General features: G+C 38.8%; 1 protein-coding gene across 2 annotated transcripts; it reads left to right on the top strand.

The window, feature by feature from the left end:
* The first annotated feature begins 2,693 nt into the window (after positions 1-2,693).
* On the top strand, positions 2,694-13,806 carry LOC148960648 (uncharacterized). 2 transcript variants are annotated; one of them, XM_089113315.1, is made up of 5 exons: positions 2,694-3,054; positions 6,014-6,579; positions 10,072-10,128; positions 10,867-11,199; positions 11,818-13,806. In XM_089113315.1, exons 2-5 carry the CDS (start codon positions 6,295-6,297, stop codon positions 12,115-12,117), a joined length of 975 nt encoding a protein of 324 aa, XP_088969441.1. In that variant the 5' UTR covers positions 2,694-3,054; positions 6,014-6,294; the 3' UTR covers positions 12,118-13,806. The 2 variants fall into 2 exon arrangements, with proteins under 2 accessions (XP_088969441.1, XP_088969431.1); XM_089113305.1 differs by having other exon boundaries at positions 2,776-3,054; positions 11,815-13,806.
* The last annotated feature ends 15 nt before the right edge of the window (positions 13,807-13,821 follow it).

The following is a 13,821-nucleotide window of genomic DNA, read 5'->3' as shown; positions in this document are numbered from 1 at the left end:
AAATCAAACATGGCGTCATTTCAAAGCTATTTTCCAGACAATACTCCATTATCTGGTCTGTATGGGTGGTGTTTGCCTGTTTGAAATATATTCCCGTTTCGCCAAGACAACATTCGCTGTTATCCCTGCCGCCATATTGTGTTTTGGACAAACATGCATTCTCAGAAACCATCTTTGTTGCTGCAAAAATGAGTCATAACCCAGCGATCTTTCTAAAAACTCAACCATCCCCCAACATGCCTAACAAGCTACAGCCAGGTGGCTTTCCGTTCCCTGTTGTGGAACTCAGCAAACCATTGCCATTTTCTCTCTGCTTCAACTTGAAAACATCAATGGCCAGTTGATTTAGGCCGCGGATTTTCCGGATAAAAACTTTTTGTTTGAAGCGATTAGCGAGATCTGCCGCGCACGTGCGGGGACGGGTCGACAATAGTCTTACAGCAAAATCGATTTCCCTTGGTACAAGAGGATACAATCAAGAGATAAACCGTTTTAGCGTCTACATTAACGGCATCAGCCACTAGGCTATATTGGGTAGGGAAACAATTTAGCCTACGGCCTGTTTACTGTTAGAGAACGCTCTCTTACCAACAGAGAACGCCTGTTTTACTAATAAGGAACGTCTGTGACTAACTTGTTTACCAGAAGATAGTTTCAAATTTATAAAATTCCATTGCACAATTTTTACTCCTCCCTCAATATTTTTCCGTCATATTTAGATGAAATACGGGATCGATCCAGCTGAGAGTTTTACGGGGGTTTTACCTTTTTCAGTATGACAAGGGCTTTGTAACAGTGGCTTTGAAATGGGGTTCTCGAGTCAGGGTGTTTGTGACTTGGGTTTGTGAAAGGGGTTTTTGTGGCAAATTCCTCTGTGACTGATATCTCGCGGAAGATATGGGTTTTTGTGACAAATATTTTGTGACAGAGGTTTTGTGACAACGTCTTCTGTGACATAAGTCTCAGAGAGGGTTGATGAAAACAGGTCCAGGGGTACGTCTTTGAGTACTTCAGGTATGCATCCAGGAAAGCGTTGACTTCTTTAGGTATGCATTTCGGAGTATTTATTCGTATTTCGTCATAACCAAAGTCTGAATGTATATATTCTATTTTATTTTATTCAACTATTTTCATGTCAATGATCCTTTGCCGTTTCTAAAATCGTGTCCTCTTTGCCTATAAGTTCAGTTAGCGATTTCTTCTCTTGGTGAAACTTCTAGAAGAACCTTGCTCAAACCCCAGCCTCGGTGAGCCGGATTGACTCTAAATTGATAATCTGCAAAATATATAAGAATATTCTAGATATTATGAAATTAAATATAACAGGACACCTTTCTGCAAAGGAGCTGTCTAGTTTCCATATTGCTCGACCTGATGACGTAATTAGTTTACCCTAAACCTAACCCTAAACCTAACCCTAAACCTAACCCTAAACCTAACCCTTACCCTAACCCTTACCCTAACCCTAACCCTAACCCTAACCCTTAACTTGAAATAATTAATCATGCTAATTTATGACTATTTCTTCTGCAAACTCTTCGAGATCATCAAGCCTCTTATATTGTGTGCAGCCTCGTATCCAACTCGCGCCTTCCTAATAGCATATCCTAATGGCTTTTTGCTTCCCTTTCACGGCCTCTCGTCAGTTCATTTTATTTATCACTTCATTTTACACTTCGTTAAGTTATTTATCTTTTCATCAGATTTTATCAAGTCCATTTATCGTCCTTCGTTGAAACGTTAACTCGCAAAACCGCAATGCATTAACTGTTGCTATAGCAATATACATTGGATTTCGTCTTGGTAAATCCAGTTTCAAAAATAGAAATTATTGCACCAATCAGGTATGGACTGTGAGACTTGTCCTAAAAAATGGGGCCATACGGGAGATTAAGAGGTCGCTTTTGTCTCTGTGGAATCCAGTGTTCTTATATTCCATTCTGGAATCTAGAATTTTCTGGTGAGAGCTTTACTTCGGATATCAATTCAGGGGCATGCCCAAATTGCCTCCCATGGCAAGGATTAGGAACCCGAACAAAAAACTTACCGTTTGTTATCTATCAAACACTCAGGCGTTTTTTTAAAAGTTTGGCTTCTAGGAGGCGACTATTGGAAAAGAGAGTTTATTTAACAAATTTTTTTAAAGGGGCGCTTATTTGAGAGAAACGTTCGTTAGGAGAGGGTGTTTAGTAGATCAAAAACGGTATTTGGTTTTGCTTCAATTTCTTGGGGCAGAGGTCGGTTTGTGAAAGAAATAAATATAAAGGGACTTGTTGAGCTATGCCCCTTTGTGAGTACTGGAAATCTGCTAATTTCTAATATTTTACTTGTCATCGTATATTTATTTTTGGGACTATCCCTGGCTCTTTTCACAGGGCTTCAACCAGCACTCTGGTACTGATCTGGTCTTAGATTGTTTCGCTGACCTCTTAGAGAAGCTTTCTGAAGTAACTAACAAAACTTTAAACCTATAGATGCGAATATAAAAAACAACAACGGGACAGAAATATTTTTCGAGTCGTGGTTGTAAACTCTGGAATTAAGAAACTCAACCATCAGGCTCCCTTTCCATTTTCGAAGAATGACTTTGATTTCGTGGTTGTTTCTTATATTTTTTTTCTTTTGAATAATCTTGTGTGTATACGATACAATTATTTCTACCTTTAACAGTTTAGCTTGTAAAATATTTTTAAATTCACTGATACATTGTACCACTTTTTAAATTTTATAAAAAAGGGGGAGAATTTGATTTCATCTCTGACGGCCGATGGCCGGCGGTCGCTTTATAGACGCGGCTAGTTTTGAAGAGCGCGCGACCGCACGGGATTTATGGCGCGTGTCCTACACATGGAAAGAACGCGAAATTTTAAAGACAGATAAAGCGATTTTGGTTTGAAGGTCGTTAGAAATCTCCAAAGAATAATTGAAGTGGCACGAGTCAGGCTTGAATGCAAACGAAATTTGATATTTGGAATCTAGGATCGCGGACATTAGTGTGATTGCAGGCAGAAGTTCAAGCTGTTGTTTTTCTCAGTCGCAAGGCCAGCTACACCGGTGAGCTTCGACGATAATTTAATTATGAATTTGTTTAGTCTTTACTGGTTTCGTTACTTTTGTAGCAATCAACGTTTCAACTTGTCGAGGAGATCTAGTTTGACTTAAAACCAGCTTTTAGGCCGGGGCTGCGTTACGAAATTTTTAATAGAAAAGGCGGGAAATCTGTTATGTTTATTAAATTTTTCTTTGACGCCAAATACACTTGAACTTTCAAGATAATTAGCTCCGATATTTTTGTTTTGTTTTTTAGTTTTTGAATTCTATAAACATCAAATAAGTTATCGTTTCGTAGATTTGAATTCAAACGATGATGGAAATCAAACCAAAATAATTCATGCTGGTTTTAATTATTATCAGCGGGCCCAGGAGGTTTTCAATTAATTTCAATAAGTTTTTGTTTGAATTAAATCGAGAAACTCGTTTCTGTATTGTAATTAATTCGTATTAAATTAATTGAAATCCTCGATAATTACAGCGTGTTTCAAAATTCTTTGTATATAACCATTATTTAACGATCTTCCCATTTAGAGCAGGCGGAATAATTTTGTGATTTGGGGTTTAATATTGCTAAAAAGTTTCTTCAAGCGTTTAAAGCAATAAACGCAAGGATGTTTGTCAATATTTCCAAATCAATCAACTTTAGGCAACAACGTTTATTTGTCACAAGTTGGAGTTGATTACAATCAAGTAAATAATGAGCCAATTTTAGACGTTTTATTGATTAATATTTCACATATATTTCACAACCAATCCTATAGATAAAATTTTATAATATCCTATTATATTGCTTTACGAATTATATTTTATTTTTGTCTTTCAACTCAAACATTGTCGAGTGAGAGTACAATCATCGATTTGTCATCAAATATTTGCCCCTCTATTCTTTGTCCCTATTCTAACATTTTACTGTCAATAACATTATCTTGTCGTGGAACTTCAACTTTCGTTGACTTCTGATCAAAATCTATTTACTCCACTACCCCGATCCCCATTTCTAAAATTAATAACATCACTCTTTTATGGATTTCCAACTCATTGATATCCGATCCAAATTTTTTTTCGCGCCAAAACTCAACTTGGGCCAACACAAGCTGTGATGAACAGATAACTTGATACGGAGGCAAACACACCATTCATAAACAGAAAGAAACAAAATCCATCTTCCTTCAGGGCTTGTAGCCGTTAGAAATTTTTAGGCGCCTAAAGGAGATAGTATTTCGCAAATGGCTAGATTTTCTGAATTGAGAGCACATGTTTTTGAAACCGCATAAATCATTGCGACTTTTCATATCACAATCGGCAAATGTTTGTCCATTGAGAGAACCAGGTGGCTGTTTTGGACGTGTCTGGTTTGGAAAATGGCCGCTTAGAAATTATCTGGCTCCTACGATAAATACTGGCGCTGCTTAAAAGCAGGGAAATCACAGCCCCGTCGGAAAGAAATTTGTATTATGGGGTTGGGGAAGGGGGCTGGCTGAGGGAAACCCAACGCCTCTACTGTTTCCGATTCACTGCTTTGTTGTAAAGGGATAACATAGTTTGACAACTATTGAAAGGATATAGGCCCTCTGCTCCCCCATTCATGACGATCCTGCATTAGCGATGTTTTAATGTAGATAGCAGGGTCTTAGAAATTTGAGAAAATGTCCCAGCTTTTGTAAAATGCTCCTTTTCCTAGAAGTTAAGTGTCCCTGAGACACCGTGCCCCTTACTACCTGTGATCCTCCAAAATGTTCCCACAATCGTGGTCAGGGGGGCTCTTAGCCTCTTTTTAGTGCTTCAAAGTGATAATTTTTTGTCTAAGCTTTTACTTTGGGATATTTTTACAAGAGCACAGTAGCCGCCACCCCCCCCCCCCCCTCCATAAAAAGCGTCATTCTGTGTGTGCGTAAGCTACCTTTTCGCCCCATCTCCCAATTCTTGATATGCTCTCCAATCCCTTCTGATCGCATAGCTCTTCCGAGACCAACATCAACCAAACCCTCATAGCCAAAACATAGTAAAAATCTGGAATCCTAATCGCTTTTTCATGCCAATTTCTTTCGTCTGCGACGATAATTAAAAAATACATTAAATGTCCAAGCAAATCGCTTTTTGGGCCGCAGAAGTAGGTTAACCGAGTTGAGTTAAAAATTTCATTATCTTTCCTAGGCTTATCCTGGTCAAATCGAAACCAAAATTCCTGCAATGAATGAATTGAGGGTAGCTTTCATTGATACTCGGAATTTTTCAATTAACGTTAGGACATTATGTTTTCTCGGAAACTTCAGACACTTTAGATTTGAGTCTGGGAATTGGGTTATATAACAAAATTTGGTATGTTAGAGGAAACCCTTTCTCGCCACTCAGATTCCCATAAAGAAATCTAGGAAAGAGAATAAGTCGTACTTGAACAGATATACAGATAGTCGTATTTCAACCCTCCTTGTGCATTCTGCCGACTGAAAAAGTGACGTAGTTGGCCCCAGACCCCTAGAGCAATGTTTCATTTGATTCAAGGTTTAATTTTTGGCTTTGAGCAAGGTTAAATGAATTCTCAAAAGGGTTCGCAAATTTAAGACAGGCTCCTTTTTTGTGCTTTTATCCCGAACTGAAAGCAAGAAGGTTTTCCCACACTTTATTGCGGGTTTTCTTACTTTTATTCGACAACATATATTGCCATAAATCTTAATTAAGTATATTTGACCTTCTTTCGACCCTTAATAATATTTTGTGGCCAATTAAAGATATTTGATTTTGCAATGAAGAACACATGCTTGCCAGAAATACAATAAATTCTCCGAAACTAATTCGTTTTCGTTCATGGGAAAAATTTAGGATGGATATTGTCTCTGTACATGGAAAATGGGTTGCTGTATTTTGAAAGTTATGCACAAAGAGAGTTGACGGAAAAATGTTTTGTATAATTTTTTTATCTAAATAAATGTTTTCTATTCTCAAATTATTCTTTTTGCAGGTTCATTTTACGAAGGGGAAGTATATTTTCGGTGAACTAAATATTAGAAAGAAAGAAGTTCTTCTTTGATTTGCGTAGCCAAACAACTTCAAACGCGATTTATTGTGAAGATGAAGTGACTTTCAACACACAGGAGTGTTTTCTTGCATCGACAAAGAAATCATTGCTAGTCTTTTAATCAAAAAGGTGCAAATCATTGCATTTCTGAACAACTTAAAGCAGAGATTAAAGAAACAAAGAAGATTGCAGAAAGGGAGCAGGTTATTTCACAAGGCGAAACAATGAATTCGAAATACGAAGGGATGTATCGTTCAAAACAAAAGAAAAACAAAGAAGATTCGAACGCTAAAACAAAACATTCGAAGAACACCTGTTATGTTGAGTCAAGCTTCGATGAACGAGCGAAGAAACTCCGGTGCTCATCCACAGCTTTCTTGATATTTTCGGTCATAACTCTCTTTATCGACGGCTTATTAATTGCTGTTGGACATTATAGCATACAGCGGACGACAAGCTCGGTAAAACATGTCCAGCATCACATTCCAAGCTATCTTTCTGCTTCAATGGTGAGTTTAACTTTCTCTTCTTCATTCGGCCTAACCATGTTCAGATGCGGTTTGCAACACGCCCTTCAATTAATGATATCAGTTCATCTCGTTCTTCTTTTATTTAACCTTCAGAGTTGAAATATCCATAAAATATATGCCAGATTTCAAATCTACTTTAATTTGCCTCCTTGATCCATAATTTCAGCAACTTCAATCAAAATTGCTTTGATTTTCGATCGATGCTTTGATCTCAAATCTTTCAATTTTAGCAGTTTTGTGTTTTCTTAATCACGACAAAATCTTTCACTCTTAATATAAAACATTTTTAGGGTTAAAAGCAGATTCTTCAAATTGAATTTTGGTCTAGATTGATCCATTTTTCCAATTTCAATAAGACTTTAAAATATGTAAATATGTTAAAAAGATTTTGCAGTTTTTAAATATCATCACAATGCCATCCAAGAGTTCCATTCAAAGTATTTTTGCATCCATGCGAGCGATAGATAAAAATGTCTTCGGCTGAATGTCACCTTGCGCTTCCTTCGCGGTCATACAAATCTGGGTCAGACTTTCCTAATCATGCAGAAGTACCTGTTGGGAGTGGGGCAATCCTTGAATACTTCTACCGGGGGTAATAGGGGGCAGGGTGCGAGCAGCGTCTATCTAATCATGCAGAAGTACCTGTTGCCAATGGGGCGACCCTTGAATACCCCTACCGGGGGTAATAGGGGGCAGGGTGCGAGCAGCGTCTATCTAATCATGCAGAAGTACCTGTTGCCAATGGGGCAATCCTTGAATACCCCTACCGGGGGTAATAGGGGGCAGGGTGCGAGCAGCGTTTTTCTAATCATGCAGAAGTACCTGTTGGGAGTGGGGCAATCCTTGAATACTCCTACCGGGGGTAATAGGGGGCAGGGTGCGAGCAGCGTCTATCTAATCATGCAGAAGTACCTGTTGCCAATGGGGCAACTCTTAAATACCCCTACATGGGGTAGGGGACAGGGTGTGAGCAGCGTCTATCGAAAGCAACAAAACCACCTCTTCTTGTAGTTTTAATATTTCAAGCCAGATTCGCTCTTTAATGGAAATAAGCCCTTAAAATATCAAACAGGTGTTTTGACAGCGGGGCTGTTGCTTTGGTGGGGCAAGGGGCAGCGATTCTAAATTCCAACTTGCCCAACAACTTTCAAGAGCCCTTTGCTGCCCCCGTTTATTTTGGAATCTCCAGATATCATTCATCAAGCTGATGAAAATGTCCCAGAATAACTCCGGTAAGGCGATAACATGTTTAAGAATTTTTTGGTTCAAAATTAGACTCGAAAGTTTGACTATCGTCCAGCTCAAGAAACCTAGACCTTTTCTAAATCTGTTTTTCAATATCTATTTCAAGTTACCGAGTATTGCCACCTCATTAGGCTGTCAAAGAAATTGTATACTATAGCTATCCAGATATGTATATATAAATATATATATATATATATTTGCCAACAGGGTGTTTCCAATACTAAAAAGAGTACTATCACTATATTTATTCTTGTGGACCGCTCATTTTTCTTCTCCAACACCCTACTCCCTTCATATCAGCCAATTGAAACGACTGGACCGCCATTTTGGGAGACTATATTGGTATGAAGGAAACGAATCCCTTTATTATTCGTTAAGTTATACAATGTCCTAATTTTAGACAGCTCATCTCCTGTAACCATGATAAGATCTTCCTGTAATTTTGAAAAATGCACTAAGAATGGCAGAAAAAACACGCTACTTAATATGTAGGGTAGCTCGTGTCATTTCTTTTTAGCTTAAAAATTCAGATATTTTGAGACAAACCTATTACTGTCGAGGTAAAACCTCGTCTTAGGGTGGCTTATTTGAGGGTGGGGCTTATTTCACAAAAATTACTTTAGGGTGGGGACTTATTCGAAGTGTCCTTATTCTAAGGTGAGAGTACTTAGGTATGTGTCCCAATATTTGCAATACCTGGCGACATTTTCTGGATTTAAGGCCTATTTGTACCAATTCTCCTTACCCGAGTTGGCAAGCCCTTCGAATTTGCTTTTAACTGAAACTCTAACTGAAACTCTAACTTCAGACTAGAATATTATCAATCAGTTAATGGAGGCAAGTGATTCTGTAAATGGGTGTTATGGGGCACACTACTATCATAAAATGGGCGTGGTACTCTTCAGTCGTTTTGCCCCTCCCATTTTCAACTGTTTCGTACATCCCGTACAACCTACCTTTTGATCAAGCTCTTATCTTGCTGTACCCTTTATCAGGGCCCGCGCCACCGGGGGCCCGGGGTGACCATGCCCCCTCCACTTTTTTGCGAAGCAAGTAGTTTAAAAGCTGCAGTAAAAGAGGTAGGAAGCCTTGTCTTCCCCCCTCCACTTTCAAATTCGTGGCGCGGGCCCTGTTTATCCGTAACGATCTCTTTACGATCATGGGCTACCGGGCAGAAATCCACCCTAAACCGAAGCGCGGACCGTCATCATGTGGTTTCACGCAAAATCGACTGCTCAAAATATGTTTCAAATGGATTAAAGATTTCGTCTGTGAGCCACCTGGCCCTATCATTTTGGGTTTTTAATCCAACCAAGAATGAAATCAACTGTAATTGTTCCAACTGTGTTTATAATGAGAATTTTTTCGCGTTGATTTATCGTCATGAATTTTTGTTAGAGCTTTGATTGTGTGCCTGTTTAGCGCCTCAAATTGTAGAACAACTTTCGTAAGACACACGCTTTTTAGAACAACTCTCCTTGTAAGAAACATCAGGCTGAGATTTGCCAGAAAAGGAAGAAAAACATAAGAAACAAGGCAGGCTGAAATTAAACAAAACTCAAGAAATAAAATACCAGCGTAAATTGAAAAATGAAAGAATAGCAACAGAAAAACAGATAGCGATGAACAAAATAGTATTAACTACTTTATCAAGCAGATGTTATGTCCGGACATTACTATGCACAGGGAATTCCGTTACAAAAATAAGAAACAAGATAAGAAATATGTGAGGCTGAAATTGTGCGAAGAAATGAGACGCCAGGCTTAAAATTGAGTCAAAAGTTTTTATAAAAATACGTTGATGCGGTCACAGTTACCCTTTCAACACTGATTCATCCCCTTTTCAGATTCACACCCCCACTTCAAATGAGAAAGAAAGAGAGGGGTGAAAAGTTGTCGCACATTTGCAATTTTCCAGAAAAAAATTATCAACTGTTTTTCTCGACAGCCGTGCAGGATTCTTGTAATTCAAGCTGTCCTTCTAAATTCCTATTCCTGCCAGATACATAGAAGTGTCCGATACATAAAGGTGTCCGTTGTTCACAGACAACTTACACGAGGCCTTCTCAACAGGAAAAAATTGAAAAAATTACCCTTCTTTTGCTTTTCCGGTTCATTATAGAGAGTTCCCTGTTAATGGCTATTTTACTTCATTTTCCATAGTTAAATTTATTTTCATCTCCTTCTTTCTTATACATTGTAATATTCTTTTTTAATTTTTTGCAGATGGTTTTGACTGGTATCCTTGGCCTGATTGCGTCTAAACGCAAAGTGAAATATTTGGTAATAACACTTTGAAATTTTTATTAAATTGTGCAATCGTATAACAACTTAATTGCATGTCAAACTTGCACTAACAACTTGCAAACATTCTGATCGTAAACTCCCATTGGTTGTGTTTCCATTCTCCTGAATACTGTGCAATGTAACTTTTCTTGGATGAATCCCTTTTGTTCCCTGATTTAGAGCACAATACTCTAGGGACAATTCGATCTATCAAAATCTCGTACACCTTTTGTTGAAATCCTATCGTTTTATCCGAAAATCCCTTGAGATCATTTTGTTTTCGTAAAAATCAAGTACGCTGTTTGGCAGACTTTCATGCCCACCCCCCCCCCCCCCACAAAGCTCAATCAACTTCTATCCCAAGGGAGGGGAGTGGAAAGCATGAATGGGGGCATAGATTATGGCACAGTTCCCTCTTTGGCATTGAAGGTGCTGGGGGCGCTAGGCATAAATGCTGACTCTATTATGGAATATAACAAATAATATAAGGAATATGATATAATTCAGTGAGTAAGAAGTGAAAATTTTTCGAGAAAGCGAATCTTGGTAGTTGATGGGATTTCGAGATGGTAGTTGTTCGACATAGCGGATGATCGAGATAGCAGGTATTTCACAGATAGCTGATGTCACCTTTATATATAGATATGTTAGCCAGTTGATTGTTCATCTACAACTCTTTAAATGTTCTTAAATGATTGTTTTCGTAAAACTAATAATTATCTTCTTTTTCCAAAGGTAATATGCGTCGTTTTCCTCTCTGTCATCTGTACAATGTTCTGTTTCGTCAGTTTTGTTTACCTGATTGCAGACGTCGACTCGAATTTGAGTAGGCTCGAAGACTGTACCTTTTCAGCTCATGAAAAGATCTGCAAATGCTTCTTGCCAGAGGAGGAAGGTCGTCGGTTGCTGCGCTTTTCTGCCGTCCAAAGCTGTGTATCTGTGAAGGAGAATCTACGTAACCTCGTATATGGAGTCTCGGTTCTGTTTGGGGTCGGCTTCGTGATATCCATGGTAACGGCTGTAGCCTCGTCTTGGATGCTGTATGCAGAGCAAAGGAAGAGCATGCTGGTAAGAGTTTTTACTTGCTATTTCCTTGATTGTATCACCTCCGTCTTATAGTAGTGGTATCAGTTCATTCGAATTGCTCTCTGACTGTGAGGACGGGGGTTAAACAAGTCACAAGAATATAGGCATCGTCGACGCCTCCAACAAGGCTGTACTGAATTGGGTCACTTCCCTTCAATTTTTCAAGACTTCTCAGCTTAATATATAGTACCATAATAATTATTGCAGTGGGATATTGGTGGCATCTGCGAAGCATCCCTAGACCACGTGTAACAAATTCAAAGCCCACCATAAGTAGCATTGCATTTCCTTCCACTTCTTTTGCACTTAAATGAAACATATCTTAATCGATGCTTCACATCCAGGTTCACTTTAAATTCGCTTCATTCTCTACGGCTCGCTTTTGCTTCGAACCCATGTCCCTCTGGTGCCTTGACCCATAGTCTATGCTTGATCTTAGACATTGCAACATCTCTCGAGATGTAGAGAGAGAAAGTTGACTTCTTCAACGCAGTTTTTGGTACAATGTGACCAGAATTCATTCTATTATTGTTGTTATTCTATAGGAATAATGTTTTTGAGACCTATCTAATTCTTGAGTATCTTTGCATCCCCTAGCAGCGTTCCCAAGCGTCAAACATCGAAGCCCCCATACAAATGAACTCTATCACGACACAAACGCAAGAGAGCTGCCTGCAAGCCAGAGCGAGGCCTACCTCGACTGCAGATCCAGAAACACAAGGAGCATGCGCACGGAATCTTTCTGTTGGGACCCAGACTCCTATTTACATGATGCCTGTTGCACAGCTCGTATATGACATTAACACGGACCCACAAAGGGAGTATAGAATATTAAATGTTGCGTCTACGGACAGAGATGAGCCCCCGCCTCCATACTATGATGCCATAATTGCACCATAGAGAATGATACTCAATACGGGGGTCTTGGACAATAAGGATCACCACGTGCTCATCTTGAATGGTATTTAGTTAGCTCACAATCATGTCCTGGATCAACACAACAGAGAATCAGTGTTGCGGGGACATTTGATTGTGTTTCTGTGGAGGCGAATGAATTTATGACTACCGCGGCGAAGGAGATGCTTCAATGTTGCTGTTGCTGTTCCTTACGCCTTCGCAGCTGCCAATCATTATCACCTTTTTGTTTGTAATTGATTGTATTGTTAAACTCGTCTACTGCAACCACATATATAAATATATACAATATATCTTCCATAACATGCTGCATCGCAGAGGATTGCGAGGTGCTTTTCTGTAGGAATCGTTGTTTAAAGTAGGCCATAAACATGCAATGTTGCTGCGGGGCAGGAGTTGACTGATGACAAATGCAGTTTTTTGGACAGTATTAGTTTGTTTATTGTCTGGTAATAAATACATTTATCAATATTGTTACGTCATAATACGCTAATGTAAAAGGCATGGCACAGCTGTTAGAACCTAGTTGGGGACAAACTGTTTTCTCTACCTAACAGGCCACCCCCGTCCCTGATTTCACACAGTATACACCTTGCAGTCAAGTGCAACCTGCATCTACTCTAAGGACGGGGGTATTGTTCATAATGTCCTTCCTGGCAAACATAAAGCCATCAAATTACAAGCACTTTCCTTTTATGGCTACGAAGGGTTCCCGGATATATGTAGATGATAGCTTTTAATTTGCATTATGAGTCCTAGATTCAGCTCAACAGTTGATTGGTATTTTATTGATTGACAGCCTGCTTTTAACCAATCAGTGTTGCTGATTTCTGGTTGCCAGGCCTCCAAACTCGTTAACTGAAGTCCTTAGACCTTTGAGAGAAAATCAACTATTTGTTGATGATATTTCGTGTCTATTAGGCCTAATAGTTTTCCCCAACTTTACTCCGCAAGCCTAAAATATCCTCACACATTGCTATTCGTCGATATATATATAAGAGGTAACAAGAGTAAGCAAGTTTCAGGTAGCTAACTCTGAACGTTTATTCGCAATCGAGTTTTCAATTATCTCAATTTTAGAATATTTCTTTAGCTTCTAGGTCTTATAGCGCACAAGGGATTCGGAAGTTCCCATTGTCGAGGGGCATAAATGTTAAGTTATTGGTATATATGAAAAAAGTAACCAGATTTTAAACCCCCTCCCTTTACCTTCTCTCTACCTCTCTATCTCGCTCTCCAAAATAAAGAGTCAAAAGACGCGATTTTGAATTTTTCCTTAGAATGTATTTTTCCCATGTATGAGAAGATGAAATACAATCTGAAGAGAAAATGAGAGAAATTAATCCAATACTTCCCTCAAAAAATTTGGACTCCATTTAAGTTAAACGAATATGAGAAATGCGTTTGCCCCATGCCATCACGATGGTAAGCCATCATATTGCCCTTATTTACCCATTATTCAGTATTCTCCTGGTGCCCCCAATATTCTACCCTTTTTGCATCAGCAATACCCCATTTGCCCCCAAGGCTTCCGATTCTCTGTTCTTGCACTCTCAAACATTTATTCTGTACAATATGAATAGATTCTTTTGTGTCAGTAATGATAAATATTAAATTGAAATACGATTAGGCAGGCCTAGAGTTTATCAAAATCATTTTCTTACTATGAAATTCTATCGCTGTCTTTTT

Source organism: Rhopilema esculentum, chromosome 1, assembly GCF_057945365.1.
Source record: "Rhopilema esculentum isolate cy_ngs chromosome 1, ASM5794536v1, whole genome shotgun sequence".
Taxonomy (NCBI): Eukaryota; Metazoa; Cnidaria; class Scyphozoa; order Rhizostomeae; family Rhizostomatidae; genus Rhopilema; species Rhopilema esculentum.
The sequence above is the reverse complement of the archived record's forward strand: the minus strand, read 5'-3'. Positions and strand labels throughout refer to the sequence as shown.

Bases quoted from the DNA above. Each gene is read 5' to 3' on its own strand.
- LOC148960648 (XM_089113305.1), top strand. From the start codon at position 6,295: ATGAATTCGAAATACGAAGGGATGTATCGTTCAAAACAAAAGAAAAAC. The intron at 6,580-10,071 runs GTGAGTTTAACT...AATTTTTTGCAG, and splicing joins GCTATCTTTCTGCTTCAATG to ATGGTTTTGACTGGTATCCT. The intron at 10,129-10,866 runs GTAATAACACTT...CTTTTTCCAAAG, and splicing joins AACGCAAAGTGAAATATTTG to GTAATATGCGTCGTTTTCCT.